Consider the following 23739-nt stretch of genomic DNA (forward strand, 5'->3'; position numbering starts at 1 on the left):
AATTCTGTATTTGGTTGACTTGGATTGTTTGTTTTTTATTCTGGATCACGAACAAGAGTTAATTAAAAATGAAATAAAAATTAATCAAAATTTAAAAATTATGAATTAATAATAAAATAATATTTGTTAATTTGTTATAGGATATTGACTCATTAATCTTTACTCCTATTTATTTATTTATTTTTGAGTCAAATCCGTATTTGGTTGACTTGGATTGTTTGTTTCTTATTAATGTTTACGTTATTGTTATTATTATTATTATTATTATCTGTTGGTCTCTACATCCCCCTCAATTTAAGTTTGTGTCATGATCTGCATCTTCATCTGGTCCTGATGATGAACCACACTAGCTGGTTCGAAACACGTCAGCAAAATTTTCCCCTACGTGATTTCTACCGAAAAGACTCTTCTTAATGTGAATTAAGCAGAATTAATTGAAAAAAAAAAGAATTAATTAAAATTAAAAGTTCAAAAAAAAATCCATTGAAAAGTTATTTATTTTTAATAATTTAATTAATAAAATAAGAATTAGTGTCCATCAGGTTTTGGATAGATGGTGATCAGGTGCTTGATTAAGGCATTCCTTGATGTGAAGTCACCGGTTCAATTCCCCACCCCGATTGGGGTGATATTGGACATGATAAAGATGTAGCCCTATCAAACTTATAAAACAAAAAATTAAATAGATGAAATTTGAGAATTTATGAATTAAAATAAGAACTAATTAAAAATTAAATAATCTAAAAATATAAATCAAAATAAAGAAAATAAAATATGAATTAATAATAAATAATATTTATTAATTGCAGTCTGCTTGGGGTAGTTCAAGTGGCAATGGTCGTGGAATGAAGTCTCGGAGATCTGGGTTCGAATCTTGTACTACCCTCCCCGTTGCGGGGTGAATAATGGACATGTAAAATAAAAAATGAGAGACTCTTGCCAAGCTTAACAAATATATATATATATATATATATATATATATATATATTATTTCAAAATAATAATTAAATTAAATACCGAATATAATATAAGAAAGAAGACAAAATGAGGGTCCAATTGAACAATTTTTTGGAAATGATAATAAGATTCATGAATGGGGGTTCGATGAAGGCCACCAAGGGCAGGAGAGAGGCAACGAAGGGAGGGGCGGGTATCCATGGGTGAGATGGTAGATGATGGGTTTCCAAGATTGGCTCAACTTGTATTCATCCTCCCTATTAAAGTTATTAGGGTTATTCTCAATTTTGAGGGCTTCTCGAATAATTCTAGAGTTATAAAAAGGAACAAAGGCAAGGATTTTAGATTGATTGAAATAAATTAAGTGTTTGGACTTAAATGAACGCTCAACAATGGAAGACTTTGAAATATGGTTATGGTTGGTATTAGCTATGTGTCATTTTTTTTCTTTATTTATACATTTATGAATGATATTCTTTATAAATATGTATATGCATTAGTGCATATAGTGTATTAATGTTCGCTCAATATTGTAACAATTAGTTGATATATATAAGAAAAACAATCTAGATGAGGATTGCCCTTATAATACCTTAGAGTAGGACATTCACATTCTAGGGAATGAAGGTAATATCCCCTTGTTAGGAGACTTTAATGCTAGAACTACATCTAACCAAGTTATTCTTCTAAGTATTTATTCAAATCGTAATCCTCTTTGACTAGATGGGGACCTTGTTTTAGTTAGAAGATTCAAAAGAAACTATGAAGACCTGACCAAGAATTTATTTGGTACAGAGTTAATCAAACTATGTAGTTCTCAAGACCTTATAATTTGCAATGGTGTAATCAAGTGGTTAAACTCCAACCAAATGGCTTGTGTTCATGGGATTGGAAGTAGTCTCATGGATTATGTGATATGTTTCCAACCAAATTGTAAACTTTGATATCTTAAATGACCATGAGCCTAAGTTTGATCATAAATCTTTAACATTAACTCTAAACTTTGGCATGCAAACAAGCACATGCATGAGAATTGCGAGATTCAGAGCCACTTGTTTTTTGACATGAGTAAAATGGTTCTCTTCTTAACGGATTTAAAGAGGGATTTACACCTTTTAAGTTATAAGGGTAACATTGAAAACCTCTATCATGATTTTACAACTCTCTTGAATGCCATTAGTAATTTCTCTACCAAGGTGTCATATAAAAGGAATAATATAACTACCAACCCTTAGTATGATAATGATTGTGAAATTGCTAGAAAAACAATTAGGGATGCTCCTAATGAAACCTTAAATCTTGATAAGATAAATATGTACAAAACTCTTATTAAAATAAAGAAAAGATATTCTATGAGTAGAAAGCAGTTGCATTTAGTGCACCTCTCTAAGTCTAATCCTAGAAATTTTTAGAGAGAAAATTTGAATTATAAGGCAAAAAGAATCATTTGATTCCATTGAAAAACTCCGCCCTGCACACCATGGACATCATTTTGAATGCCCCTATAGAAGATGATATATTTTCTTTGGAAAACATAGAGTTTTGGGCTTAAGAAACTCACTAATGAGAAAGCTAAGGTCATTGAAGGCTACCAAGCTAATTTTTTTAAAATAGGAAAATATATTCTCGTCTTGCACATACACAAGCTCTTTAATGTAAAAGCGAAGCAAGGCTTCCCTAAGCCTTGGACATAGAGCAATATTGTGCCTATCTATAAGAGGGGATAAAAGCATTTTTTCTAATTATAGGACCATTATGATTAGTCAAGTTGTACAAGCTTATTTTGGAAAAGAAGATTAGCCTTTGGCTCGAAAACCATGGTAAAGGAACTAAAGGCCAAGATGGGTTTAGGAGACATCATTCAACCGTGAACCATCTTGTTACTCTTAGGATTATTACAGATGAATGTCGCAATAATAAAATTGATCTCTTATGTTGTTTTGTTGACTTTAGTAAAGCTTTTGACATCATTTTTAGAACAAAACTATGGAAGAGGCTAGAACAAATAATGATTCCTCTTGAGTTGAGGGTTGTTATGTCAAGGTTGCACGAGAATGTTATTTCAAAGCTTAGGACCACTCAAGGTTGGTCAAAATAAATTAAATGCAATATTGGAGTCAAGCAAGGGTGTCCCTTACCGCCTACCATTTTTCGCATATACATTGATACACTAGAAGAGTGTTTGGAAGATGCGAGTTGTGTGGCCCCACACGCATTGGTATGGCCGTAACTCTTCTCCTTTATGTTGATGATATTGTTCTTTTGGCAAAGAGTCATTACAATCTTGGCAAGCAACTCAGAATCGTCCAATATTTCTGCTCCAAGATGGATATGATTGTAAATACCAACAAAAATTAAGTCATGACAATTAAATCCAAAAAGATAACTTCTTATACTTTCATTTATAACAATAACTCCTTAGACGAAGTTCCTTCATACAAATATATGGGAATCGGCATCCATCATACTCAATTGGAATTATAGCATTGACCAAAGGATAAATAGAGGTTGGAAAACTTACTATAAGTTTGAAAACAATTGTAAGCCGACAAATCTTCTGATTTGGGATTAAAAAAAGCTCCTCTTTGAGACTCTCGTCACTATGTTGTTTTATATGAATTGACGTTAGGGTTATAGTATATCCAAAGATTCATGGAGGAAAATTGAATAGATCCAAATGTAGAGATTATTAATCATTACGATTAAAAGAATTACTCCCTACCTATCTTTCTGATTGAAACAAATCATTCCCCCATCAAAATCATGGCTATGACCAAGTAACTTATGTATAAAAAGAAGTTATACAACATGGATGCCAAGAGGTTTCTTAAAATTGCTTCTAATTTTAGCAAAACCTCTCACCTTTGACTCAAGGGAGGGTGGCATACGGATGCCTAATTTTTGTTGGACCATTGGGGAATAAAAGAGGATATCATCTTCCATAATTTGGGTAATATTAAAATATTATTACTTCCAAATTTAAGTAAAATTTGTCAAGAAATAAAGTGTTGGAGAAAAAAGACACTACAAAATTATAAGGAGGTGATCAACCCCAATCTTGAAGCCAAAATTCTTTGTCTTAACTAGTGTTTTGAAGAAAATGAACATATTTCCAATATTAAAACTAATTATCATGAGCTTCACAGTGAAAATGGGCGCTTTTCAATTCCTAAAACGCCATGAAATGAAAGATTTTGTCACCTATGTGATACTAAGAGGGTTGAAGATGAAAATCACTCTCTTAGATTGTCTAGCTTATATTCACATTCGATCTAATTTTCAAAATATTTGTCATACTACCAACTTTCTTAACCTTTTAGCTCAACAAAACTATGGTGATCTAAAAAGGCTCCTCTCACTTCTTTTTTTAGCATAGAAATAAAATATTAAAGAACTTCAATTAATGTCTTACCTTCTTAAGGTCTAATAGACCATATAGATTTGAGTGGAGATTATTAATCATTATAATCATCATCCTCATCACATTTGATATATGTAAATATTTATGACAACTACTAAAGTATATATTAACTTTTGTTTTAGTTTATTTAATTTGATTAAAAAAATTATGAAATATAACTATCTCTATAGCTTCGAGAATTAGCTCAATTCATAGCTAAATTGGTCAAGGTACCATTGCTAAAGCGCCTTACCAATGAAAGATCATAAATTCAATTTTCTTTAACTTTCCACACTAAAAAATAATAAACAAATTCATATTTATATTTTGTTAAATCTTATTAATTTTTGAAAAAATATAATATTTCAACCTAATTAAATATTTTTAAATTACAAATTATATATATAGTTAGACCAAAGAACTTCAACTTGAATCTAAACTCAAAAGAGCGAAATAATACATATGATATTAAAGTCAAAATAGAATTGAATTAAAAATGAAGGGAAATTTATCAAAGTGGTTCGTTTTCTACATTCAAAAGGCATAAAAGACTTGGTAAGGGCTGCCTTCAAACCACTTTGTTCACAAAGTTGAGAAAATTTGTTGAAAATGTTTTGGTTCTTATTTGTTCTTGATTTTAATCGTAAGAAGACCTTTATTGTTATACATGGTAAAGTTCGCTTTCAAAATACTTTGGTTATAAAGTTGAGAAAATTTGTTAAGAATGTCTAGGTTCTTATTTGTTTTTTATTTAAATATATTGTTTTATATAAATATAAATATAATTTTTATAATATTTTTATTGTTGTTTGATGTTTTCAGATTTATTGTGTAATGTATTTTCACTGTGTAAGGTGTTCAATCCGTTTTGGATGGTGACTCTATTTATCATTAAGGACTAAAGAGAGTATTTTTGGATGGTGACTTCATTATCATCAACGACCAAAGAGAGAGCATTGTAAGTAAATAAGAGCCTTTTTATAGGAGCAATTATTGGATTATAAGTCAAATATTATAATGGTTAAATGTAATTTGTATAACAGTCAATTAAGTAATATAATAATATTTGTGCAGTTATACATTCCAAATTATATTTAACCACCAGAATTAAAAATGCTATAAGAGATTTAACAAATTAAAAATTATTTTTATATAATATAAGTTTTATGATGAAAAAGTGTTTTATTAGAAATAAACAACATTAATTTTATAAATTCACCATTCAATTAATAAAGTAACCATAGGTTGGCAAATTTACATAAATGGTTGAAATTTTATATAAAAGAGACCAATAGAGGGGTATGGACCCAAAAAGGGAATTAATAGTGTAAGGGGAGTTTTAATAAGTAAACAAGTAATCTGAGAAATAAGCCAAAAACAGAATTTAGCTAAGCAAAGGAAGATTATAATATAGGAGGTTAGCCTAGAAAAAATAAAACCAATGGGGATTCTAAAAAATAATTAAAAGGGAGAAATTCAAAGGCCAACTATGAGAAAGGAAGAAAGAAAAGAGGCATAGGAGGGAAGAGACGGGGAAGAGATGGAGAACAGAGGGACCAGAGTCAATGGATGAGATGGTGGATAACGGGCTTCCAAGATTGACTGAGAGACGGAGCACAGGGGGACCAAGGTCAATGGATGAGATGGTGGATAACGGGTTTCCAGGATTGACTGAACCTATAACCATCCTCTCAATTAAAGTTATTAGGGTTTTTCTGGATTTCAAGGGCTTCTCAAATAATGCAAGAGCTTTGACTGAGCATGTAACCATCCTCTCTATTAAAGTTATTAAGGTTTTCGAGGGCGAGTTAGAAGCTATGAGATTTCGAGGGCTTATCGAATAATGTGGGAGCTTTGACTGAGCATGTAACCATCCTCTCTTTAAAGTTATTAGGGTTTTTCTGGACTTCGAGGGCTTCTCGAATAATGTGGGAGTTAGAAGCTATGATTTTAGACTAGTCGAAGCAAATTAAATGCTTAGATTTATAAAAGTGTTTAGCTAAGGTCATTTACTTACAATGCTCTCTTTGGTCCCTGATGATGAATGGAATCACCATCCAAAACCAAATCGACAAATACACAATGAATTCGAAAACATCAAATAATATGATTAAGTGTGGAAGTCTCGAATCACTCAACTTTTATTATTTTTAATTGAAATTTATTCCTATGAAATTAATAATTATTATTATTTTATTATAAAAAAAATACTTAATAATTCTCCAATATTATATAAATTTTCACAAAATAAATTAGTTTGCAAATTTGTAATATTATTCTTAAAAGATAAATATATTTTATAATTGTATTTTATAATAAATTTTGGAATTTAAATTTTTTAAACTATTTATAGAAAAAATTGAAGTGATTGTTAAATTTATAATCAAGGAAAATTAAATATTTTCATTATTTTCATTATCCAGATTTCATTCATTTTTTCACAATGTTGAGTTAAATAAACAATATTGATTATATCGGTAAATGAAGTTTTTACCATTTAAAGATTCCAATTCAGAATACAAGTGTGCACTATTTAAATACTCAAATTATGAAAACAACATGATATACAAACTAGTCAATGATGGCAATTGTGTTAAGTTATGGTATGTTCTATGCTTAGAGCAATTTACTTATCTTTCTTATTATTATCCACAGATTAGCGATCACATGTACATAAAGTAAAGTGCAGATAGAACATCAAACGGTCAACAAAAAACAAACCAAGACAAGAGACACAAGATGTGGCGGCTAGCCAAGGACAAACCCCAATGTGGGAAAACCCTTTGATCAAATCTTCATTTATCTTCAATAATTCAGCAAAGAGAAATAGTACATAAATCTGATTTACAAAAACAGCAAACCTTAGATCAGCGAAACTAGGGCAGACAATATCTCGCAAACCGACCGTCGGATCGACTTGATTCCTTCACCAAAAAATGCGGCCTTCCACAAAGAGTCAGGAGCACCTACAGCGCAGTTCTGAGAGGGAGACAATTGGTCAACGTTGGTCAAACTTTGGATCTACAATTGCAGCCCTAAATTCTGCGTCTTCCTTCCAAACGTGTGAGAGAAGAGTCTCTTTCTACGCAGTAGGAGAAGAGCCTCTTTTTCTGCGCAGGAGAGAGAGAGAGATGTGATGAGATGAGTGATTGCAAATGAAGAAAAGTCCTCATGTATTTATACACAAATGTTGATGATTGAATAGATGCCATTGTTGGGCTTCTGAGCCTACATGAGTTGTTGGTCGGCTTGATAATTATTCCATAATCAAAATAAATTCATATCTACATAAATACTTATCGGAATCGGATGACCTTTAGATCAATTCTACACCTCTCGACAAGAGGAATCTAATAAAAATAATATCAGCCATGAATAAGATGACCCACATGGAGTTTGGCGCTAGTTGCCACACTCCCTCTCAACTAGGGAGAACTCCATCTGCAATTCGTCTGTCGATTGCTACTATTCATCCATCAAATGCACTGCCCTGTATAGCTTGACCCCTGCTCTGTTATGCTCTATTCTGCATACTCTGCTTCGTTCTGTTCTGCCCTATTTTGATCTGCTCTGTTCTGCTCTGCTCTGCATTGTCCGAATTATGAAGAGGAAGAAATGATTGAGGATATATCATACCATCCTCCATTGACTCAAAGTCAGTCTCAGAGTGTGTACCACTGGTCCCAGACCAGTCTTCAACCGACCCAAAGTCAGTCTCATAGTGAGTACAACTCCTACCATTGGTCCCAGACCAGTGTCATTGATCCAAAATCAATGATCGATGATGTATCATACCATCTTCCACTGACTCAAAGTCAGTGTCAGAGTGTGTACCACTGGTCCCAGACCAATGCTCAACCGACCCGAAATCAGTGTCATAGTGGGTACAATTCCTACCACTGGTCCCAGACCAGTGTCATTGATCCCACATCAATGAAGGTCATCCTAGCATAGGGAGTACGGTAGATACAACGATGCGTCCATCGGTACTACTATGGTCCCTATCCTCATTTCCCTGCTCATTGATCAAATGAGAGGTACTTCCCATGAGTCCCAAACTACATGGGTAGGATGCCTTGACAGGAGAACTAATCAATCATGTCCTCACAGGAGAACTAATCATCTTGCTACACAATCGTCATGGAGAACACATCATCCAAACCTCACAGGAGAACCAATCATCATGCAACACAATCGTCATGGAGAACACATCATCTAGACCTCACAGGAGAACCAATCATCCTGCTACACAATCGTCATGGAGAACACATCATCCAGACCTCACAGGAGAACCAATCATCCTGCTACACAATCGTCATGGAGAACACATCATCCAGACCTCACAAGAGAACTAATCATCCTACTACATAGTCACCACGGGGTGTCACAGGGAAAGTTTTGATTCTTTTACCATGTTCGTCATATGTCGCTCCAAGAAGTACCCTGCACCCCCCCCGTAGCTCCCAGAGCTCAATACATCATACAGGACCCTCATCAGAGGGTTTTTGAACGACACCAAGTCGTTCTCGGAAAGTCAAAAATTTGACCTTTCCTAGGGCCTTTGTCAGAATGTTGGCGACCTGTTCATCTGTACTGATATGTTAGAACCTTATAACTCCCCGCTGCACCATATCTCGAATATAGTGGTACCTGATATCGATATGCTTGGAACGATTATGAAATACGAGATTCTCTGATAAATGAATCCCACTCTGGTTGTCACATAGGATCACGGTGGTATCCAATGTAAATCCAAACAGCTCACTGAAGAGCTTTCGCAACCAAACTGCCTCACAGGAGGCCATGCTAGCAGCAATATACTCTGCCTCGGCGGTGCTCAAAGCCACCAACTTCTGCTTCCTGCTCATCTAGGATATCGAAGCAGATCCCAAGGAGAAACAGCACCCGGAAGTGCTCTTATGATCCACCACACTGCCTACCCAATCAGCATCAATGTATCCAAGTAGTCTCACATCTCTGGCAGTGTATCTTAACCCATATGTAATTGTGCCACAAAGATATCTTAACAAATTCTTGGCACCAATTCAATGTATGTGATGAGGTTCAACCATATGTTGACTTAATGTGTTGACTGCAAAGCATATATCTGGATGGGAGTTCACTAAGAACATTAATGCTTCGACGAGTTGCGATACTCAGTAGCATTTAGTAAAACAGGTCCAGCAGCGCTACTGCTTAACTTCTTAAAGTCAAGCTTCATCGGGGTTGTAACAGGCTTGCGGTCAACCATATCGAATCTTTCCAATATCTTCACCACATATTTTCCTTGAGATATGAAAATTTCCCCTGGCTTCTGCCACACTTCAAGTCCTAGGAAATAGTGCATCAGTCCTAGGTCCTTCATTTCAAATTCAGAAGCCAACTCCCTCTTACATTTGTGAATGAGAGGGTCTGCACCTGTTAGAAAGAGGTCATCCACATACAACACCAGTATGAGAGACTTGTCATCTTCAACCTTAAAGTAAAAGTTAGGATCAGTTTCACTCCTAGTGAATCTCAGCTTCATCAAGTAGCTATCGATCCTCTCATACCATGCTCGGGGTGCTTGCTTCAACCCATAGCGAGCCTTCTTCAACCTGCATACATGAGATTTTTGATCATACATCTCAAATCTTTTGGGTTGCTCTAAGTAGACCTCTTCTTTGATCGAGCCATGCAAGAACACGGTCTTAACATCCATCTGATGTATGTTCCATCCTTGTGAAGCCACAAGGGCTATGATCGAGCAGATGGTGGTATATTTGGCAACAGGTGCAAATATCTCGTCATAGTCTATACCTTCTCTGGGAGAAGCCACGAGCGACAAAACAAGCCTTATACTTTTCCGTATTTCCATCTGCTGCATGCTTTATCTTGTAAAGCCATTTAGAAGTGACAACTGTCTTATCCTGGGGTCTGGGAACTACTTCCCAGACATCATTCTTCATAATAGACTCATATTCTTCGGTCATAGCATCCTTCCATACTTGATCCTTAACGGCATCTGAGACTGATGAAGGCTCATTTTGTATGATCGTGCTCATGATGGTCAGGTATCCCTGATACCTGTTGAGTTTCTTGCTTTCACGGAAGGTTCCTCTGGGTGCAGTGTGTCCTTCAGCATCATCAAGTAGCCCCTTAAGCCAATAGGGCCTTGCTTTCACGGAAGGTTTCTCGGGTTGCAGTGTGTCCTTCAGCATCATCAAGTAGCCCCTTAAGCCAAGAGGGTCTCTTCCTAGAAGAGGAAGGCTCGGGTGGATCAATAGGATCCATGGGTTCTTCCACATCAGGCATTGTTTCATCATCCTTTTCTTTCGGTTCCCTGGTGCCGGCTTCTTGAGAGCTCCTCAAAGTCGGAAGATTGTCCACCTTGCTGAGAGTCGTATCTTCGTCAAAGGTGACATCATGACTAATCACGACTTCCCTTTAACCGGCTACATAGATTCTATAGCCCTTAGTATTTTCACCATAGCCCACGAAGATTCCTTTCTTTCCAGATGCACCCAATTTATTCCTTTTCTCTTTCGGCACATGAAAATATACAAGGCTTCCAAAAATTCTAAAATGAGATACGTCAGGTTTCTTACCGGTGAACATTTCTTCAGGAGTCTTGGAACCCAATGCTTGATGAGGGCATTGGTTTTGTACATATACGGTGGTGCTTACAGCTTCGGCCCATAGAAACTTCGGAAGTCTTTGATCATGAAACATGCCACGGACAGCGTCCACAATCGTACGATTCTTCCTTTCCGCCACACCATTCTGTCCAGGAGTATTATGGTGCCGTAGTCTCCCTCTTAATGCCAGCCTCTTTACAAAAGTCATGAAACTCGTTAGATTCATATTCAGTCCCATTATCAATCCTTACGATCTTGATCTTCTTTTTGGTTTTCTCGATCAAGGCTTGAGATGTGTCACAAGACATGACACCTAGCTGACTTCCTCTGAACTGATATAATGAATCAACTCGAAACCCAAGTGTGAAGGCATCTTTAATATTGTTTTTCCATGCACGTACCTTGCCATTGATGAAAGCCACCTTGTAGCCTTTGTCTTCCATTGTCGAGATGGACACCAGGTTCTTTTTTAGATCAGGTACATATAATACATCCTGTAAGTGGATCGTATTACCTTGATTCAATTTAAGAGAGACATTGCCTACACCTTTCACGAGATATTTCATATTATCTCCAAGGACAATTTCTAGGTTAGTTTCTTTCTCTATCATATTATGGAGAACTTCTTTGTAACCAGTGAAGTGCCTTGGGGCACCACTATCAATGAGCCAAATTCCCATTGAGTCCGAAGGAGCAAAGGTAGATAGAGCAGCTGGTAGATAATATTTGTCCTACTTATTATCAACAGTGTTGGATTCATACCTAGAATTTCTAGCTTTCTTGAATGGTTGTCCTCTTTCTTGATTATCAGCACTCATTTTCCCTTTGCTATTAGATTTGTTATTCCTTTGATTGCCATGAGAGGGATTTTGATTATCGTCCCGGTGTGAGTCCCTTCTATTAGGGCACTCCCTTGCATGGTGATCTGCTTTATCGCAAATGTAACATCGTCATTTTCTTCCACTCTTAGGTCCAACCTTTCTTTTTTATTTAGTCCCGGAATTATTTCATTTCTTAGCATGAGAAGAAGAGGCAGCAGGAAGACCTTTAGGCATGGGCATTTCTTGCTCTTCTACCCTTGTTTCTTCTCGAATGCATCTAGCCATTAATTCCTCGAAACCAGGAATTACAATATTGTTCAGAAGAGTAGTCCTAAACACCTACCATTCGAATGGTAATCCTCCAAGGGTTGAGAGTGCCATTTCCCTATTTATAATAATTTCTCCAATAGATAGGAGATCGTTCTTGATCCCAGTGATTCTTAAGAAATATGCTTGCATGCTCTCATCTTTACCTTTCTTGATTTCCTTCAACTTGTTTCTAAGAAACAAAACTTGATTTGCATCATTGACTTTAAATAAACTCACGAGTCTATCGTAGATTTCCTTGGAAGTGTTCAAGTCGGAGACGTAGGTCACCAAACGCTTGTCGATAAAGTCCCAGATGATCTTCTTTGTTTTGACTTCATCGGTTTTCCATTTGTTCTTGGCAGCAGCAAGTGCATTTGATGGAGGCTCAACAATATTGCCTCTCACATGGTCTAACACTCCTTGATCTTCTAAGGTTAGATTGAGAGACATCTTCCATCTGTGATAGTCAGCTTTCTCACGAAGCTTGTCTTTGGCAGAGAAGAGTGTTGAGGACCCTATAGTTCTTTTAGGATAGCCTTGGCAATCTTCTCTTCGGTGATTGCTCTTGTTCGAGCTTTGTCTTCACCTCAGCTCTGATACCATGTTAAGTTATGGTATGTTCTATGCTTAGAGCAATTTACTTATCTTTCTTATTATTATCCACAGATTAGCAATCACATGTACATAAGTAAAGTGCAGATAAAACATTAAACGGTCAACAGAAAACAAGCCAAGACAAGAGACACAAGATGTGGCGACTAGCCAGGGACAAACCCCAATGTGGGGAAACCCTTTAATCAAATCTTCATTTATCTTCAATAATTCAGCAAAGAGAAATAGTACATAAATCTAATTTACAGCAGCACCGAACCCTAGATCAGCCAAACCAGGGCAGACAATATCTCGCAAACCGACCGTCGGATCGGCTTGATTCCTTCACCAAAAAATGTGGTGTTCCACAGAGAGTCAGGAGCACCTACAGCGCAGTACTGAGAGGGAGACATTTGGTCAACACTGGTCAAACTTTGGATCTGCAATTGTAGCCCTAAATTCTGCATCTTCCTTCCACACGTGTGAGAGAAGAGTCTCTTTCAGCGCAGTGGGAGAAGAGCCACTTTTTTTGCGCAGGAGAAAGATGTGATGAAATGAATGAGTGCAAATGAGGAAAAGTCCTCCTGTATTTATACACAAATGTTGATGTTTGAATAGATGCAACTGTTGGGCTTCTGAGCCTACATGAGTTGCTGGTCGGCTTGATAATTATTCCATAATAAAAAACAAAACAAAAAAAATAAATAAATAAATCATATCTCCATAAATACTTATCGGAATCGGATGATCTTTAGATCAATCCTACACCTCTCGACAAGAGGAATCTAATAAAAATATTATTAGCGACAAATAAGATGACCCACATGGAGTTTGGCCCTAGTTGCCAATTTTAACAAATTGATAAAGCAGATTGACATCTTATTCAAGGTCGCAACACAAGCATTTCACTTTTTTCAAAAAGTGAGCATCAACAATCTTGTTTGGGGAAAGTGTATGAAAAATGTGAGTTTGTTGTCTTCTTCCATAAAACTTATTCTTTTTTATGTTATTAGAATGGTAAAATGCTTTAGTGTACATCATATAATTTGAACAATATGTTATATCCATTATTTTTAGTAAAAACCATCTTTGAATCAACTTACACTCCCTATCCTTGACTTTCAATTATAATGCTTCTTTAGTTTTCATCTCGCTTACTCCCACACACTTTACAATAAGTCCTTACATAAAAATAACAAAATCACCATTTACCATGATATATATTATGGTATAGGTAACAGAAAATTATTTATACTTACCTTTCTCTGAACGAGATGATGGGGTTAGGGTATCAAAACCGACCATGTTCACAGTTTACAGAGACCACAACTCGTCTCTTCCATAAGCCACCATAATCGCCTACCTTCTCTGCAGCACCCGTTATCAACAACTCTTCTGCTAACAGGCTCTTTTTACGGTTTGGGTCACTCACCTGGACAGTTCCAGTTTTTCCACCGACATCTCCCTGTTTCCTAGCTCTTTCCTGCAAGCAGCTGTCAGATGCACCAAGCGACAGTGATGGATGATCTACTTGAATATTCTACGGACCCATCGGTGGAAGCGCCCATTTGGAACAATCCCAGGACCGTTGCAGATGGTTTTTTTTCCTTTTGACCACGAACTCATCGAGGAAGTTGAAGCACTCCCCACTTTCTCTCGCCCTAGCATTCCACCCATCTCGCTTCCAGTTGATGCTTCGTCTATTTAGGAGTATATATCCCAACCTCTCTCGCCACACATCTTGACAGCTTCTAAGCACACAAAATTTCCGACCATCAAACCCTAGGAGAGGCTCATGGTTCAAAACCCTCTGTGGCTGGACTAAAGGAACCCTCGACCGCACAACATCTGCACTCAGCATTGCAAGTTCCCACAACATCTGTGTCGTTGGTCTCGAAGGATCCACCTCTCGGCAACTTCACAGGTATCAGCACCATCCCTGGATTCTTTGATTCCATTCCGGCGAAGCAACCGACCGCAGCTAGGGTTTCTCGGTCCTCTGCGGACACACATTCGACTGGGGTTCCTGAAGCAGCGAACAAAAGGAACAATAGGGGATCTAAACGAAAGAGGTGCTTGATATTGCAGAGCAGTGAGGTATTCCTCAAGCTCGCTGAGGATATCCCACTTTTAGAGGCCATGGACTCGGTTAAGAAAGTTCTGGTTGGGCGTGTTAGAGGTTGGCATTACAGTGTGGAAAGACTACAGCAATAAACGATGGAGGTTTAGGGACACTATCTGAAGGACCCTCCCAAAGTACAGACTTTCGTCAAGGGTTGGTTCACACTATAGTTCACCTGCTTGGCACATACCAACTAGGTACTTTCCACAGTTTGGCACATTGACCAGGCCCCTATACTCCTCAGATGATGGACACCAATGTTTGACCTGGAGCTTGAGAGGGTGGACGCAAGGCCTATTTGGGTCCATCTCCCGGGACTTCCCTTCGATTTTTGGACGAAAGATATTTTCAGGAGGATAGGGGATGCTATTGGAACCTATCTCACATTTGATGCCTCCTTTCAAACTACGAGGCGTATGGCTTTTGCTAGGATACTGGTGCATCTTGACCTCTCGGATGGTCTATTGGAGCACATAAACATTCAATGGAGAAATACTACCAAGCGACAGCTTTTGGATTATGAGGGCGTCCCCTTTAGGTGTAGGAGGTGTCACAAAGTGGGGCATCTCTTCAAAGATTGCCCCCTCAATGGAGGGTCGCTCAGGAGGGCTACTCGTCAAGAACCAGAGGAACAAGAGGAACCACATCATGGGAAACCTGTACAAGAGAATCAGCGAAGGGTGCATGAGGAACAGCCGCGGCACACAGTATCCTTTATGGAGAGGACGGATACACTGACAGGCTCAGAGAGTTTGGCCACGGCACCTACACCGACTACCCAAAAGAAGCGGGGCAGACCTCCTCTTCGTCCGCCTCCTCAACAACCTAGACCTTCCATGGCAACATCTGGTGACTCTAATACTTCGGGGAGCGAAACATAATTGTAGATCGTCTATCCAAAGAAGCTACGCTCCAAGAGCCAGGTATCTGTTTGATCCGCGAACAGATTGCAGAAGAACATTACAAATACTATCATAGGCCTTTTATGGACAATATGAACTAGAGATCGTCTATCCAAAGAAGTTGCGCTTCGGGAGTCGAGTATTTGTTTGATCCACAAAGAGATTGCAGAAGAACATTACAAATACTATCATAGGCCTTTTATGGACAATATGAACTAGAGCATATGGTATATTTAAAAAAAAAAAATTGTACATATTGCACTGTTGGACAGTATTCACATTACATGATTATCTCAGTATATTTTGGTCTGTTACCTCCCTGCGTGGATCAAAGGTAACTAGTTTTTTTCCGTTGTTCTTTTTTGGAACTGAACACATTGCTACTTTGATGATGACAGTCATGTCATTAATAGTTGTTGAATATGTACATGCATCTACAAAATGTAATTTCTCACTATGAATGAAATTACGAATTTTTCCATGGAATAACAAAAAAAAGAGAGACAGAAAATTATTGTGATAAAACAAAAATATTATTAATATATGATATTTATTGTGTTATTTAAGTTAAATATAGATAATTTTATGATATACACGTAATGGGAACCTACAAAGGGTTTGGAATATTGTTTTCATGTATTAGTAACAAAAACCATGGTTATCACAAGTTCTTAATACTATGGCCTTGATCTGTGATTCTTAATACTATGGCTTTGATCTGTTATTAATTGCAACTATTTGTATCATAGAATAACTTAGTTAATAACCCTCAATCAAGATGTCCGAATAAAAACATCCACGCTTAAAGAGATAAATTGTTCATACCAAAAACCAGATTGTGCCAGGCTCAATTGAATCCGAAAACTCGATGGAATAGTTTTTATCACGATTTTTCATACAAATCTGGTTGCTTTGAATTAAACTAGTTTCGAATTTCAAATTAATTTACCATCTCAATCTCAAGTATTATTTCAAAAAAAAAGAAAAAAAAAATCCAATTAAGAGGGAAATTAATTGAATTTAGGCTTCTGTGATCCATATCAAGTTTTTTATAAATGTTTTTGGTGATAATCACATCAAAATTCATTTTTGACACATTTCGAACCAACCAGTGTGATTCATTGTAAAACAAGATTTCAAAACACATAACAAATGAATTTTGATGTAATTATCACCTAAAACATTTCTCAAAAAATTATGAAAATTACCAAAAAAATATTTAGTAAAGGGATGCCATCAACAATTAAGATTACACAATTATTTTGTCATCGACCTACTACGTTCATGCCGACCCTCGCATGACCCTTCTATAAATATGAAATCAGCATTATCACTTTAAACCCTTAAAAAGAAAATACTTGTAAGGCAACCCACTACGTTTTTGGCAACTCTTGAATGAACATGAAATCAACAATATCACTTTAAAGATGACAGGAAATTACTCATTATAATAACAATCCTGGACTTGAACAAAGAGTTTGTTAAATGAAGAACACATTCCAAACCAAGATTTCAAAACACATAACAAATGAATTTTGATGTGATTATCACCGAAAACATTTCTCAAAAAATTATGAAAATTACCAAGAAAATATTTAGTAAAGGGACCGCCATCAACAATTAAGATTACACAATTACGATTACACAGACTCTGTCATCGACCAACTAAGTTCATGCCGACCCTTCGATAAATATGAAATCAGCATTATCACTTTTTATTTTTATTTTTTTTAACACTAGGACAATCGGTAACTGGTGAGAGTTATCCTGGGCAGGCCCAGGATCAAATCCAACTGGCTGCCACTATAAACCTAGGCTAGGTGCAGCAACCTGCAAGCCACACATAGCAAGAACTTATGCCTCAACAAGAGCCGAGACGTCCACTCAACAAGATTTGAACCTCCGTCTCGTGAGTTTCACCCACCCAACGAAACTTACCGTTAAACCCCATATCACTGTACAATCAGCATTATCACTTTAAACCCTTAAAAAGAAAATACTTGTAAGGCAACCCACTACGTTTTTGGCAACTCTTGAATGAACATGAAATCAACAATATCACTTTAAAGATGACAGGAAATTACTCATTATCATACCAATCCTGGACTTGAACAAAGAGTTTGTTAAATGAAGAACACATTCCAAACCAACCACGCCACGGTGTCATTTTAGTATTCAATTATTTACTTTAAGATTCAATATCCCTTGCTGCAGAAAATTGGTGTTTCCTGTAGATTTGCCTCCAACCTAGAGAAACAGGATATAATAAAAACTACACCTTGTGTTGTAAAGCCTTTCTTCCAAATTGACCAAACCTCAAAATTTTGATTGCAACAACTTAGACAATATCAGATATTTTAATATTTGCCAGCATTCCACCTAAAGTACAAACTCTGCACCTATTTGCCTTACATTTTGAATTGGAGCGGTTGAAATCAAAATTTAAAACAAGACATAAAAAACCAACAACTGTTATGATAATCCAGTTACAGAAATTCCACAATGTGAGGAATCTTGAAAAAGTTGGATTTTCTCTTGTAACTCAAGCTTTCAAAATTAAACACCCAGGAGATAAAACCCTGTAAACGGATTTTTGCTCTGATATGCCAAATATTGAAGTGTACTTATCGTTGATAGGCAAATTTTGGTTAGACTACCTGTCTACAGAATCAGAATCAATATCCAATTCTAAACAACAGCAAAATTGGTTAAAAAAGGCAGGTTTTATAAGATTTTGGTTTCATAAACAAAATAATAATTACTCTGCAATAAGACGATCAAGACAACATCTTGATAATGGAACCATATATAACCAGTTTGAAACCTCAAATAACTAAAAATAGGCAATGCATGACAACTCCAGACAACCCAACGTATCAAACAATACACGTTCTGCTAAACAATTATGAAAATAAAAAATTTGGCAAAACCCTATGTCACAAAACACCTAGCTGAAAACCCCATAACAGATATAATCCCCGTCACTTCACAGGACGGAAAAACCATATTCTACAAATGATCCAAAAGCATTTGCATAGCTTGATGGCAAACAAACTACCTTACAGCAGTTCCTCCTAAACCCCACAGTTTAGAACTCTGACAATTATACTGAATTGGTTTACTTAGGTGAAAAATAATAATTACATTCACAGTCTAACAATCATGAATAAACAATTCGACAAACACTCTAGATGTAAAATACTGTAACAGATATAAGCCCCAATTGTAGCCCGACAGAACTGCTAAGCTCTTATGTAATAAATCAAAAAACAATTTCACGGCTCCATAAAAAGCAGACAACCATATATATTTAATACAATTGTGAAAATAAAGAACTCAGCAAAACCCCACGCCACAAAAACCCTGGACACAAAACCCTAACAGATATAATCCCCATTATTTGACCAGCCAGAACTATTGAGCACTTGAGAAGAAGGTCAAAATGTACTTTTCCAGCTCGACAATGAGTAAACGGCCATATGTTTTAGTAGATCTTTAAATATTTTAAAACCCTCGTTCCTCGAAAAGACCCTGATTTCAAAAAAAGGTGTTCGTTACTTCACCAGCCAAGGGTTGACAAAATTTTTCTTAATACCATGCATTCCACACGCCGGATCTTCATGCTCTCGCTTCTCGCCGTGCTTTCGCCTTCACTAGTTACACAGATTCTCCGCCTCTTCGAAGCCTGCAAATCGTTCATCTCCACCTTCAAGCTCTCCAATTCGGTGCTCCATTGATTGAGACAAGCCGTGAGCTTGCATAGTATATCAATCGAATTCCGCCTGAATCTCAAATCATTTCGATCAGCATCTGACTGTAAATCTTGGTAATCTTGAAATTCTTTGTTGTGAGCTGCGGCGAAAACTCCTTCGAGCCTCCTGAAGCTGCGGATTAAGTCGTGGACGCGGCATTCGAGGTCGCCGACGCCGCTGCTGCTATCGTCTGTGAGATCGTTGCACTGTTTTTGTATGAGGCGGAGGAGGCGTGCATTCGAATTCACAAGGCCTGTAAGCATCTGGGTGTCGTTGGGATCCATTGTCTAAACCAGCGAGATGAAGGGGGTTTGTATTCGAATGAAGGGATGGCGGAAAAAGAGCATTGAATGGAAATTCAGGACAGTGTTCAGTATATATATAGAATGTACATTGGTATTTTACTGGAATATATACCATGTATACGATGTATATATGTGTTGTCAAAATTTAACAATTTAAGGGTGTTTAGGTTTTCCGATGGTTAAAAAAACACCGGATTTACAACCTCAAACCTTTAACGGAGCATGCTTCCATAAATCATCAAACAGCATACAAACTGCAAGTAACTGCCATGCAGAGGTTAAACAGCATACAAACTGCAAGTAACTGCCATGCATTCTTGGTTGGTTAAATTCCATTTTAAATTTATTTTGGAAGTATGTTAAAAGAGTTTTTTTTAGGGAGGTGGAACTTTGTCTTTTGGCTTATTTTAAGATAGATTTATATTTTTGGCTAATAATTTTTTTATGTGATTTCCACTAAAAGATTTTGCTTATACAGATATTTGAATACAAAAATGATTTATGTTGTCAAAATATTTTAATTTTAGTTTATTATATTACTAAAAATGAGGTTATTTGTTTCCTACCTATGAATGTTCTCTATAATTTTATTTTATTTTACTAGGATACAATAACAAGATTTATTATTTTCTATAGATGCATGGAGAAAACTAATGAATGACATATTTTAAACTATATTTTAATAAAACAAGTGTAAATTCATCTTAATTTTAAGATGTTTTAACCATTGAGAGAGATCAATGAAATGATTGAGATGTAAATCTTTCAATGCTTAAAAAATCCCCAAGGTAAGATGGATTTATGCTAGTGTGTTTTAAGTGTGATATGTGTGTGTTTTTGTGAGAGAGAGAATGGACTATGAGAAGGTTCCCTACAAGGGTGTGACGTGCCATATCCATGGACATGTAGTGGTAGATTATGCTCAAAAATTTGGATAGAAGCTCTGGAGGATGAAAATTGAGGAGCTAAAAGAATTTAATGAATCAATTAATGAAGATACGCCTAAAAAGGAAAATTGGCAGTTGATCTTTGTGACAAGAGTGGGCCATTATATGGCAAATTCCAACATGGCCCGATTAATTGGAGAGAAGGAGGCTAGATATGGAGGAGAGTTTCCAGTTCAAAAAATTTCTTATGAAAGATACAGTACATGATGAATAATCATTGGATGGTTTGGTGCCATCAAAGGGAAGGGGACCTAACATTGAGAATGAATCTTTCGCAACTAAGTTTTATTTGGTGACAAAGGCACCAGAAGGCCTAGGTGTTAAAACTCAACCTTGGATGGAGGAAAAGCCTCGATTGCCATGGTGGGAGGTGGAGAATTTTCGAGTAAGGCAGGAGACTGAACCAATGAATGTTATTATGAACCAAGTACTATCTACTACAAAGAATTTGTGTTCTCCTTCTAAGGTTTTTAATTTGGATAAGAATAATAAAACCTCTCAGCTTACTACTTTGGAAGCCCCATAAAATAGCCCCTTGACCAAAACCTTTTCTAGGGAGATGGGCATGGGGATAAGAGGCTCTATTTATCTCTCAGGGAAAGAAAATGTCTCTCCTCAAATTATAAAGGAGGATTTATTGAGTCATACCTCTCTTTCAAGCAATTCTAAATAAGGGGAATCATCCTTCAAAGATGGGTTGAAGCCAACCTACACATAAAGATACTCTTTGTGACATAGAAACATGAAAATGAGGCTTTGTATTGACGATGGGCAATAGTTTGCAGGCCCTCCGTGAATAGAAGGTTGTTTATAAACTTCACCAATATCAAGAAAGTTTGGACTAGGCAGTGACACAATAAAAGCAACTTCAACTACATCAGCTAACAGAAAATATTTCATTCAACAAGCAAAGGAGATAACCCAAGGTAAGCAAAAAATATTGAATGGGTTCCCTATAATAGAACAAGCCCAAAAAGCAGGTTCAAAATGACCATTGTATCCTTGAACCTAAGAAGTCTCCACAGTGCCTCCAAAAGACTCACCTTGGCTAGAGTGGTAGAAACTCACAAGATAAATGTGCTCTCCTTCAAGAGATAATGGGAGGGAGAAAGGATAAAGAACATGCTAGCCAAAAAAAAAGATATGAGGATTAGGATTTCTTAACCCTCAATGTTGTAAATTCTAGCGGTCTTTCGACCAAATTCAGAAATTCATTTTCTCATATGAACTCATTTCTACTTTTTTTAAGGCTCTAGTTTGACTTATTTTGTACAAACTTTGTGGAAAAGATTTTGATTATAAATTGTTGTTGTGCAGTCCTTATGAAGGATATTGGGAGTATCAGGATCGATTTTTTAATTTGGATTACATCAAGGGGGGAATGTTATTGTTGGAGGTGATCTAAATTTTATAATGAGTCATAAAAAAATGCAATAGTGCCCAACATGATGTGATGGTGGACTACTTTAGACACAAAATTAAAAATTGCATGATGAATTGATGCAACCTAAAAAAAACATACATAAACAATGCAAGGGACATAGGGAGTATATGCTCCTCAAACTACTGAAAGGCGAAATTTTATTATGAAATCATGTCCATGTGTTCTATTTTGCGTACAAATGGTCCCGTATATGATGATAAGTGACCATAACAAGCATGAAAAAATAAGATATTATGTTCAAACCAAATGCATAATTGTCTCCATAACTCTATCCACAATATCTCCATAAATCCCTCAATGAATCCTTTAACCAATCCCCTCCCTAACTTTTCTCATTTTCCCTCATCTTTTATTCTCATGTAGACTTCTAGAATTAGTTTGCATCATTACAATTATGCCATATTATTTTTCATGGTCACAAGTAGGAGTTGTTTCATCGTATTCCTCTCTCTTTTTCATTAATCCTTGGAATAGATTCTTTTGTCTCCATCTTTGTTGGCATCTCTTGTCTTCTAAAATCTTTTGTCATATTCCTTCTTCATCATCATTCTTCTTCATTTTGTATCTACAAAGATAAAGATTGTTAAAGTCCATATAAAAAGATTACTATCCATCGAAATACATGGACCATCAATCATTGTATATGTCAATTCTCTAGGAAACATTTTCTTATACATGGTTCATCAACCATTCTTTTGTCAAAAGTATTTAAATATATGTACCTTTTATTCACCATATGATATTAATTAGATTATTATATTGTGTTCCATCCATATTGAAGCTTTTCAAGTGGAAAAGGTGGAGGAATAAACTCATAGGACCATTTTCACCAACGGGACCTGGTTTGGCAAAATGGGGTTTGAAACCTTCCTAGAGTAGTTCGAGGCATTAAATGGTGTTTTTGGGCGTATAAATTTGCCACCTAAGCAAGCATCCCTTTGTGTTATTCTACACATAAATACCTTTCTAATGGCATAAGAGTCGCCTCAATCGAAGTTCGTATGCAAAAGTTGACCTTCCTCTTTTAACCACCATAATTTGAGAGGATGCCACGTCAGCCCCTATTATTCATGGAAAATGGGATAACCACATGATCATGATGAATAATACTTTAGAAGAGTTGGCATTTTAACTTTAGTTAAGAGATGAAGGGGTCAAACCTAACCACTAGTAGGCCATGGGATTGTGTTATAACTGAGCCACTAGGAAGAAAAGGGTTTTCATTCTATTTAAGTGCATTTTGTTACACAGATGAACAAATTAGCCGAGATTGGATAGGGAGAGAGAAAACAAAGAGGTTTTGTGCACTGTAGCAGCCCATAGGCCACAAGCCTCGCTTCTTTGTACTTGCATCCATTTTCCATTCAGAGAAAGAGAGAAGAGCAACCTCACCTTCTAGTTGGGTTTTCTTTTGAAAGGGTTTCTTAGATTATATATTGTGTTAATTTGTGGTTTGTGAGTTATATTCATTGTTCTATATTTTCTGTATAATTATAATTTTCATGCATATGCAATAAATACTAAATTGAAGAATCAGAATGCTAAGGAGAAATTAACTCTCATAATGCAAAT

General features: G+C 36.3%; 1 protein-coding gene across 1 annotated transcript; it reads right to left on the reverse strand.

Moving 5' to 3' along the window:
• Positions 1-19001: 19001 nt before the first annotated feature.
• LOC149224862 (uncharacterized) lies at positions 19002-19841 on the reverse strand. Its single transcript, XM_089383621.1, has one exon. It carries the CDS (start codon positions 19753-19755, stop codon positions 19279-19281), a length of 477 nt encoding a protein of 158 aa, XP_089239747.1. The 5' UTR covers positions 19756-19841; the 3' UTR covers positions 19002-19278.
• Positions 19842-23739: the final 3898 nt, after the last annotated feature.

The sequence above is a fragment of the Pinus tabuliformis genome, chromosome Q, assembly GCF_031772625.1.
Source record: "Pinus tabuliformis cultivar Carrire ecotype Pingquan chromosome Q, CPIR1, whole genome shotgun sequence".
Classification (NCBI taxonomy): domain Eukaryota; kingdom Viridiplantae; phylum Streptophyta; class Pinopsida; order Pinales; family Pinaceae; genus Pinus; species Pinus tabuliformis.